Genomic DNA, 10,731 nt, shown 5'->3' with positions numbered 1-10,731 from the left:
AGCATTTGTTGTGTTGTTTGTAGGACTGGTACTGAACAGTGCTTCATTGTGCCATCTGCAGTGCCAATAAATCTTTTTCCTGCCTTTTTAACTACTTCAGAAGCCAGAATTTTATTCCAAAACAGACATGACAAATATATTTACATTGTAATTATAATTAAGGAGTTAAAGTTATGATCACTTTAATTGCAGTTTAGCTTCTCTATTGCTCATTTTCCTATTGTGAATCAAGCTTTAAAGTAGAAATGTTAGTTTCTAGTTAGAATATAACATTTGAAATTGCAGAGGCATTTAGAGGAAGAAAATCTTGATGACAAACTATGTAATATGAGAATGAAGCAATCAGATGGAGAATGGAAATTAAATGACAGCCTTCATGAGGAACAGGAAATTAAGGCTATGGTAGCAGGGAAGGCTCTGTTTCGAGGGAGAAATCGCTCCTCTTTAGACCATGGGGCATCGCTGTGGCAATATACCAGCTGTTAACAAAGCAAATTATTAGTGACCAAGTATTCAATATATTAGACATTGCATTTGTAAACAATTTGTAGTCTGGAAATGAGGAGAAGATGACACTGAGCACTTGGTTCTCTTCAAAAACATTGTATTAGCCGTCTCTGTTATTGATCCTTCACTTCCTTTTTGTTCAAAGAAAAATAATTGAGTATACCTAAGAATAAAAGATAAGTGGTGAAAAATTGATTTATTTCCCCTTTTTTACTTCTATATATGTATGAAGAATTATATTTTAATTTGGATCACAGATATGGCAATACAGGTTATTTCTAACTGCAGCAAATCTTACGTATCTGGTTTGAGTCACTTTAACCAAAAGCCCTTTTGCCTGACTTTTTGGGATCAAATATATGTGGTCTGGAACTTAACAGCTTTACAAACATTTACTGACTTTGCATGTCGTAATGGACATTACTTTTCTGTAGGAGTTCATGACTGTCCTTGGATATGTGTGCTGAAAATTGTAATTCTCTCTCATTACAGCTTCTGCAAACAAGACAAGTTGCCCATTACGTTCCAGTCCTGTGTGATCACGAAGGAGTGCCACGTGTCAGAGTGGTCAGAATGGACCCCCTGCTCCAAAACCTGCTTTGACATGACAACCCCTAAAGGGAATCGTACAAGATCACGGACCATTAAACAGCTCCCTGTCGGCAGTGAAAGTGAATGTCCGCAATTAGAAGAAACAGAGCAGTGTGTTTCTCAAGGAGATGGTGTGGCACCGTGCATTACGTAAGTTGGTTCGTTTTGCTTCTCCCTGTAGCAAAAATAAGAATTTCAGTTAAGTGTACAGGGCTGGTAATGGGATATCAACCAAATCGTTATTAAAGAAATAATAGGCTTGGGGTTTTATTTTTTTTTATCCTTTGCTTATTCAGTGCTCTTCTTAAAAGCCTGAAGTCCGCAAATAGCTGCTATTATAGTGAAATCACTTCCTCCTCTAAATAAAGGAAAAATAACTAATACATATTTTTTCATTAGTATTAACTTTTAAAAGAGAACGTTTGTGCGTATGCAGGCACCATCAAGACTATAATAAATTAATTTTACTAATTTGTCAGTGATCTTTTCCCTACATAACATTTCTATCAGAATCATTGTTTTGTGAAGCACTTGTGTGTTTGCACAGGCAAACAGATTTTGCCTATATTTCAGGCAAAATCCTGAATACAGGAAAGAAGTAATAAACAACTGGTTAGCAACCAGACTTTTTTAGTGAGATATATTCAGCACAGCAAAGGCAGGACTGGGCCCCAAATGGAAAGTGGGAGAGGCTAACAGCGACAGTAAATAAATTAACCCTGTTTAAAGTTTAGGAGAAATGACACCAAGCACTTTACGATTCAAGAGACTGCTGTAATCCTTATCAATCGAGATTAATATTAAAGTCCCAACTGTGCTTTTTCTTTATCAGACTGAGAAGAGTGGCTGGGGAAATGTCATTTGATGTTAAGCATCTTTGACTGCGGTACATATTTTTCGTTTAAGAGTTGAAATGCCATCTTTCCCCATCTCCAGCCACATTGGGAAGCAGTTCACTTGCCTTAGCCTTAAAGTACTTGTTGGGTAGAGAATTCTGTGGCATTTCTTGCAGTTCATAATCCTGATTGGGGTTTTAACTGGGAGTCACAGATCTTTCCTGTGCATTCATTGATTAGAAAGCTCACAGCTTCTCATCATTCATCAGTACCCAGCAGGGATGCTTCAGTATTGCAGAGCCATCTTCCTCTTGACAGTGAAAAAGGGACTTACTGATAGGTTTTCTGAAGTAATAATTTAAAAATACAGTTATAGTTTTACTTAGATATTCAGGAGAAACTTCTGTCTCATCAAAGATGAACTAGAGGTTTTGTTTTGGAGGGGTTGGGTTGTTGTGGGGTTTTTTCCCCTCCCCTCCCCTCCCCTCCCCTCCCCTCCGCTCCCCTCCGCTCCTCTCCTCTCCCCTCCTCTCCTCTCCTCTCCTCTCCTCTCCTCTCCTCTCCTCTCCTCTCCTCTCCTCTCCTCTCCTCTCCTCTCCTCTCCTCTCCTCTCCTCTCCTCTCCTCTCCTCGTTCTTATGTTTCTCAGCATGTATGTTTCTTTGATATTTTGGCTTTGGTTCGTATAAGTTGTCTAGCTCTAAACAAGCGCTGAGTCACAATCTTGAAAGTTGGCTTATCTGGACATAGACTATATGTCTGTGTATGTCAAGTTTTTCTTCCCTCCAATGAAATAGTTATGTGCACGGTATGTTTCAGGAATTAAACAGAAAAGATATTCCTAAAAAGTACTGATTTCAAAAATGAAATAATAGAGGAAAAGCTTCCACACACATAAAATACCAGATTTAATGCATCTCTCTGTACAAGAAATTGTGGGGCTCAGACCTTTTAGAAAATGAATAAAGCTGTCAAGGTGTTTCAGCTTGTATAACTTAATGCTGTGTAAAATGGCTTCACGATTTCTAAAGACCCAGTTAATCAAATTTGATGCAGGTACGGTTGGCGGACCACAGAGTGGACAGAATGCCGTGTCGATCCTCTCCTTAGCCAACAGGACAAGAGGCGAGGAAATCAGACGGTGCTGTGTGGAGGTGGCATTCAAACCCGGGAAACGTACTGCGTGCAAGCTAATGAAAATCTCCTTTCCTATTTAAATACCCTCAAGGAAAAAGAAGGTAAATTTGATTCACTTGCAATTGAATTAGTGTGAAATCAGAGCACTTCAGCATTCCAGACCTCCTTGACAGCCATCATCTTCTGTCATGAGTGCCTTCTTACCTTGCCAAGTTATTTTCTAGTTTAGATGACAATACTGAATTGCAATAGCAGAGATTTCATTCTCTATGCTGCAAATATTGTTTCCTAGCTACAAATTACTATTTCTTAATTATTTCTTATATGGAGGATGTCTCTCAATAAGAAAGAGCATGAGAAGGTGGGTCAGAAATCCTAGATTCAGTTCCTTCCTCTACTGTAAATTTCCTGTGTGTCCTTCAGCTGGGTGATGAACCTGTGCGGTTTGATGTGCAGACGGAATATGTCAATTCTGGCATGTAAGCTCAATATAGAAATATGTAAAAGTATGGCTAGATTTTATTCTCAGGGAAATGATTTTTTTTTTTTCTTCTTTTCTTGATTTGGTCAAGTTCTTAAGTTACTTTCAGGACTTCAAGCCAATATAATTTCATGGATTTGTTTCCCTAACTGAAAGAGAGAGATTACTCCTTGTCACTGTTACAGCTTGTACAGCTTCTTAAGAAAAGAAAGAATAGCTTAGGAGACAAAATCTTTAATTTGTTTGGTAATATATGTAGTTAAGAACTACACTTGAGTACTTTATGTTGCATCTACTTCTGCATACTATTGCAGCACTATAGATTTAGAAATTAGTGAATTATGCTAAATGCATTTAGCTTGTTAATTAAGTGTTATCCTCTTCTGTAGTTGTTTCATACTAACACACATTATTTAAATAAATAAATAAATACAGCCACATACTTCAGGAAAAGTGACATCGTTACACAAGTCATGTGTAATACAACATTTAGACCAGAGCTGACCAACTGCAGGCTGGTGAGGTTTCTACCGTGGGTTAAAGATACTCTCAAACTTGCCGTAGAGGTAGAGTTTGTGGGGAATATTAATGCTGACATCCATTTCAGCGTGACTGCTTGGATCAGTAGGGTGTGACTTGTGTGCTCCGTGGGCCCCTCGTCTGTATTTATTAAAGAAGCAGCTTTCAAGCCTCTTCATTTAATGCAAATCAGCTTCCGCCCAAGGGCTTTTAGTAAATCGCCTCTGCCGAACAAAGTTTAGATGCCCCTGCCTTAGAGTAAAGGAGGAAAACCTCCCAGCTAAAGAGAAGTAACAATAAAATCAGTGGCAGCTTACTGTTGAGAATGATGATTAGGATTTTGGTAGGCTGTGAAGTCTCGCCGGCTTAGGCGGGTGTGAAATCTGCCCTTATCAGAGTGTGACAGGAATACGCGGAGCCCATCAGGAGGTAATCTCTGCAGGCCCCGGAAAGCTGATTAAAATGTAACTAGTCTTTGGATGCATAAACATGAGAACAATTTTTGAAGAGCTCAAACTAGGGGTGAAGTGGGTCTTAGTTTAAAAAGGAGCTCTGGGGTGTTTCTTGTATTAGGGGGCAGATTTTCAGAAGAGCTGCTTCTCCACTCATCCTCCCTCTCTCTCCCCTCCCATCTTGGATTCGGTGTGGGCAAGAGCTGCTCTGCAGGCCCTCCTAGGAACAACCAAACCAGTGCCTCTAAAAATGATAACATTTGAAAACTAGGAGTAATTTGAGGATGAGAGAAAGCTGGGGGAGACACCTAGCAGTTCTAGCTGTGGGGAAACGCCTTCATTTCAGCGTAGCTTGCTGTTGGTTGTAGAGAATGCTGTCTCGGTAGGGCTGCTTTGAAGACCTCTGTTCTCATATACTCATGGTGGCGTTTCCCTGTTATTTCAGAAAGTCAGTCACAGAGCAAGTCGAAGGCTAGTGCTGCACCTCTGCTATCGATCACTTTTGAAATAACAGGTAGGTAAATTAAGGCCTCTTAATCAAAAGTGCACAAAGGAGGCAACGTCCCTTTTGGGGGGACTATGTTGGCTGTATGTGCATAATTACCATGTTTATATAGCTCTGAAATAGTTTAATGGATTTGTGCATTCTCAGAAAATTCAAGATCAGTTTGAAAGTGTCAGGCCTGAACTCAAACTAATGAAGTTCATGAGCCAGCTAGGATGCCAGGACAGTTCCCTGCTCCCATGGCTGAACTGTTTTAGCAAGTCACTGATTTTCCTCTCAATTCTGAGAGGAATTACTTCATTGCCTTCATCACAGCTGCTATTTCCAGTCCCCTTTGTAGATTTAAAACACTGAGCTAGGGGTCCAGTAAGAATTTGAACTTTTAATACTTAGCTGAACCTCAGAATCCCTCATGGCATTCAGGTCTGTATTGTCTGCTATCAGAATTCATAAATTTAGACTTGAGGAAGAAGAGGCAGTGTTGGGTGTAGTAATTAGGCAGCTGACAAGGTTCCAGGAGGCCACTGTCATTCTGCCATTTACTTGCCACTGACTTAAATTGTTTCATCTCTGTTCACCTATTTATTCTATTAGTCATGAAGTTTCTCTCACAGTAAGCCTATTGCGTCATCTGTTTTGAAGTACCTTTAAAACTCTTGATATGGAATGAGGATGGGAAGAAACTTCTTTTATGAGTGTAAATTTATTAGCTGTGAAACCAGTGTGACAAATGATCAGAAGGAGGAAAATGGAGAAGTCTCTGCTTATGCTGATGCAGCCACATAGAAATTCACTCTCTTTGCCAGCCTGGTCATTACTGGGCACTGGTCTGCTGATGGTTCCTGGAGAAGGAACCTGGCAAGGCTGAGATGTCAATAAATGTAGCAAATATTTAAAAACAGAAAAGTGTTTTTTCTTTTCAGTTCTTTTTAAAATGCAGTCATTCTGAGAAGTGCTTTACAAGGGGATAAAATATATCCGGCTAAAATTTCCTAATATAGTAGATGATTTGAGAACAGGGTGATTGGATCTCATTTTAGTTTTTTAGGTCACTACCTGAAACCTGAAATGCATTCAAAACTCAGTCTAATTTTTTAGTTAGCTTGAAGGAGAAAGAGAGATTATCAAAATGCATTTACTTTTCTTTCCATTTTTGGCCCAAAATTTGGTCAAATTCTACCCAGAGCTTGTAGTATTACACACAGTCTAATCAGCATTCATCATCACTGCCAAGGAATAAAGAACAGTCTTTACTGCTGGAGTATGAAAGGACAGAGATAAGACAAGGATTTAAGCTGTAAATTTCCGCATCCAGCATCATCTTCTCTGAAAGCATCTTTGCTAAACAATAAGCAGCAAAAGCTGAGCTCATTTATACATTTTGATGCTGGAAGAAATCCACTTAAATTAATGGGAGAAAGATGTTCATAAGATATCCAGGCAAGGCTAAGATTTCTTATTTTACTGTCATCTCAAAGAAAGAATCCTGAGTAAAATACACCCTGAGTCTTCAATGATTGAAACATTTTTTTAATAATCTGGAATACAACTTGTCTGTCCTACTATGGAATTCTTTTGTTTTAAAAGCAAATGATAGCAGGCATTTGTCCATCACTTATGTTCTCAGAACTGTATTTCAAAAACTTTTTGGCATATTGAGAGATTTATTGATACAACTTAGCTGTCCCCAAAGCACTTCTTTCTTCCCCTTCACTCTAATGAGTGATGGAAAATGCAGATATTTTCAGCAGATGTTTTCATGATAAGTTCATTTAACAATGTTTGCTGACAAGACCTAGAATTCTTACTGGACAGATACCTCAAAAAAAAAAAATAGAAATAACATTCCTGTTACTTAAGTCAGCCTCTTTAAAGCCAAACACAGTCACAATTCCTCATATTTTACTAGTTCAGGACCATCACAAATTTAGCTTGAAGCCAAATGGATTGCAACAGTAGCACAGTAGTACCTTCTATTGACAGACAAAAAAAATCTGAGATATGGAACATTTGTGATATGAAAATCTGCTATCTAAAGCTTCCTGATGAAAGGTCTTTGGTATTTTTTTGAGTAACTTCCCATGAACTAGTGTGGTGGTAGGTTCTTTATCCTGATGGAGGCTGGAGATAAAGCAATGCATTCTGCAGAACGCTTTCCCTGATCCCTGAAGCAAGGCTGTGTCTCAGGGGTGTAATTGACCCTTAATTTCAACTGTCTCACTTGGGCAATTCCCTGATTAAATCAAGGTTAAAAAAAGTACTGCTAGTAATTACTTACTGTTTTTCTTTTTTTTATTAGAAACTATTCAATACAAATTCAATTACAGGCAAATTATGTTTATTTATATCCATGTTCTACACAAGATATGCATATTATGTTGATTATCATGCATGTTAGGTGCATATGTGAAACTTATTGTAAAATTTGATGTTCTGTTGTAAAATTTAATTCCAACATAGCATTATGCAAATGTTAGAGTATTTGTTCTTGTATTATTTTGTGTGAAGAGATTGGTGAGTAATGTTGAATGACTATCTGCCATCTTCATGCTTTCATTATGTGGAGCAACACAGTGTAAAACTGTGCCAAAAGAGGCAAAATGGGAAACCAGAATAGGGTGATGATTTTTCATTCCCTTTACCCTTAAAAAGTGAGAGTTGAATGCTTTTTCTGTCACTGGAAAGATCATCTACTTAGAAAGTCTGAATGGAAAGAGACACGCATATCTACAAATGAGACCATACCTTAACAACCTGCTGTTTACTTTCACATTATCTGTGGTTCACATTGATCTCCTCTTTCAGAAGGGTATTTTGTCTTATTCCGAATTTATTTCAGAACATGTTTCATCAGAGAGCTCTTTCCATCAAAAGAGACTATTTGTAGTGGTGGCAGAAAATTAATGAGGTAACTTGCCTGTGAAAAAAATGCTGAGGGAGTAGGATGAGTGTTTAAAGTTAAGGAATTGCATGTTTCTTCAATCAACCAAAGTGAATGAATATGGCAGACTTCACTTTGCCTTCTAGCAGATATTCTCTGCTTGGTTTAATATTTTGACAAGTCCTATATTATGAAAGATAATTAAAATCTTGCTTGTAATAAAATGGTACATTTTGTTTTAGATTTCTGTGCCTTACTCTGGCACCTTATAGAGTTGTCCTATTATTTGTGTCATTCAAAATTGGAAAGTATGGAAGGAGCAAGGTGATTTTGGCCTGTTCCAGGGCTTATTGGTACTTAAAGAACAGAAGAATCTGCCTTCACAGATGTGTTTATAGATGAATAATACTTTAATGAAAGTCTTGTGCAGAGTTTTAATTATTTTAAATACATTATGTACATGTATATTTATATTTCATGAAAACCATATATGTATCTAAAACAAAGCCTTTCTTGAACTGAAGTGGCTACTGAACAAATCTTATTGCTGAGTGTGCACTTGAAGGTCTTTAGAGTAAAATAAAAAAAATTTTGTCATAATTTTAACTGTGTTTCAGGTTATAGCTTAGAAATAATCTTCTAAATATTAATTAATCAGGCTTTTCAAGTTATAGTTTCATTTAGGAGCAATGGATTTATAAAGATTTTTGTTTAGCTTCTTAAGTGAAGGCATACTCAGTAAGACAGCAGGACATTGATTTACACAGAGTGCAATGTGGACAACTGTTGTAGTAACATAATCTATCCATTAAACAAAAGGACTAAGTCTGAGAGTGTGCTGCAATACCTACAGTCTTCCTGACTCTGCGTAATCAGATTTGACTCTGTTCATGTAAAGAGTAAACTCACTTCTGTTTCATTTTTTCAAGACAGGTATTTTACTGTCACTTCATCAGATTAAAATGATGATAGCAGCCTTTCTGAATGAAGGATGGTTCTGTCCACTTAGAGCTGAGGATTGTGACCGGTGAACATGTGAGAAATGTGTCGATTTTGTTTTGACAGCCTCGAGGCCGGTAGACCGTAGGCTGTGTACGGGACCTCTGCCCAGCACCTCCCAGCTGTGCCATATCCCCTGTCCTACAGAGTGTGAGACCTCAGCATGGTCAGCCTGGGGACCATGCACCTATGAAAGCTGTGAAGACCCTCAGGCTAAGAAGGGTATGTAAAAATTCAGTGAAGCCTTTTAATGGTGATTATTTCATATTCCTAAGTCACTAGGTACCTCTGGCTATGCAAGCATACTAAGTTTTGTACCAAAAAGGGTATATTCAGTACCTTTAAACATCAAAAAAATTCATTGAATTAGGACTATATTTAGCATTACTGCTTCACCAGATCTGGCAAAAATGTAGGCTGTTTACTAGCCTCTCAAGGTCAATTTGGGTTATTACAGGTCAATTCCAGTTTTAAACCTTCCTCTCAAACTGAAAGGGATACAGTCTGTACATGTGTTCAAATCACAATTCTGCCACTGTCTTGAAAAGAGGACAGAAGCAGCCCTCGAGGTGCACAGTGTCCAAGTCACTCAAAGATTTCCAGTTCAATGATAGCTTAAGAATTCACCAGTAGACCGTAAAGCGTGCTCTGGCAAAGAGTTGGGACCATTTGCTGTTGATAAGTGACACTGTTTTACTGATGACGTATGTGCTGGTTTCAATTTTCACATGTTTTACAGTTTACTGCTATGCAGAACAGATTGTATAACCTGACATGAAAATAGGAAAGCAAGAATACAGTGACAAGGACCTCATGTAAGAAGTCTGCAGGTTTCTGGCCGTAAATGAGAAAAACTAGACTAGTCATTACTGCAATGTGATTATCTGACAAAAATTGAGAATACAGACTTGGTTACTTGATGTAAAACACTCATAAGAAAGGATAGCCACATATGTCCACTTGAAGGAGCAACAGTAATTACTACATTAGCTTAGCTGCTTCTTTCTGGCACGCTGCTAGCTATCCTTCGGTATGGGCAGCAACAATGCAAGTTTTACAACGCTATCTCACAGTTATGTGATCCAACCTTGATCAATTCAAGAAAGAAAAAGCAGTTCAGTGTGTAAACCCATTGGATTGAGTCTCCTCTAAGTACAGTGGCCAAGTAACCTGTTATTTCTATTGCCGTTCCATCGCTGAAAGATTTGCTGTGTTTTCAGGGGTAATGTTTAGGTTTGTGAGACTAGTTTGGACACCTGCCTAATGGAAATGTATTAGGATCTACTTTATTCCTGCAGACATGAGCAGGGATCGTTTCTCAGCTGCCAATGTTTTCCTCTTATCTGGAAATTCTTATATTTTATTTTATAATTGCATTGACAGTTCTCCTGAGGAAATGATGTAAAAGTTGTACAGGCCCTCCCAGTTTTAGCAGCAAGTCTCTCTACATGTTTCAGGAATGGCTCTTTACTGTGGATCAGTTGCATCCTTTATTGCAGTAGATACTGGAGTCGTGTTTTTTGGTTTTTGTTTTTTTGAATTACATCAGCCTTTTGTGGCAGACTCAGTTAAAACATTTGGACATAATTTGGCTGACCTCTTCAATTTATAAAAAAACAAAGATATATGGAAATGTATTTTTAAAGTAATATTTATTATAGTTTAGTTAAGGGATATCTTCAAACAAAGAATCAATTCTTGCACATATATATTTGAAAACTCTCTCCTGTTTACTTTATGTCCTGGTAGAAGTTAGAGAGTTATATGTAGTATTTTATACAAAAATATCTGTGTATTACTAACCTGCCTGAATATTGAGATAAA

At 37.9% G+C, this 10,731-nt stretch overlaps 1 protein-coding gene across 1 annotated transcript in view; it reads left to right on the top strand.

Annotated features, from left to right (window-relative positions):
- Window positions 1–333: 333 nt before the first annotated feature.
- Window positions 334–10,731, top strand: part of LOC129200317 (thrombospondin type-1 domain-containing protein 7A-like) — a gene marked incomplete at its 3' end in the record, with an annotated part of 64,803 nt that continues 54,405 nt past the window's right edge. The window contains exons 1-5 of the mRNA XM_054811644.1: window positions 334–467; window positions 1,000–1,248; window positions 2,990–3,171; window positions 4,968–5,036; window positions 8,974–9,129. Coding sequence (XP_054667619.1) covers window positions 334–467; window positions 1,000–1,248; window positions 2,990–3,171; window positions 4,968–5,036; window positions 8,974–9,129 — 790 coding nt within the window. The remainder of the gene's footprint in view (window positions 468–999; window positions 1,249–2,989; window positions 3,172–4,967; window positions 5,037–8,973; window positions 9,130–10,731) is intronic.

Source organism: Grus americana, unplaced genomic scaffold, assembly GCF_028858705.1.
Source record: "Grus americana isolate bGruAme1 unplaced genomic scaffold, bGruAme1.mat H_45, whole genome shotgun sequence".
Taxonomy (NCBI): domain Eukaryota; kingdom Metazoa; phylum Chordata; class Aves; order Gruiformes; family Gruidae; genus Grus; species Grus americana.
The sequence above is the reverse complement of the archived record's forward strand: the minus strand, read 5'-3'. Positions and strand labels throughout refer to the sequence as shown.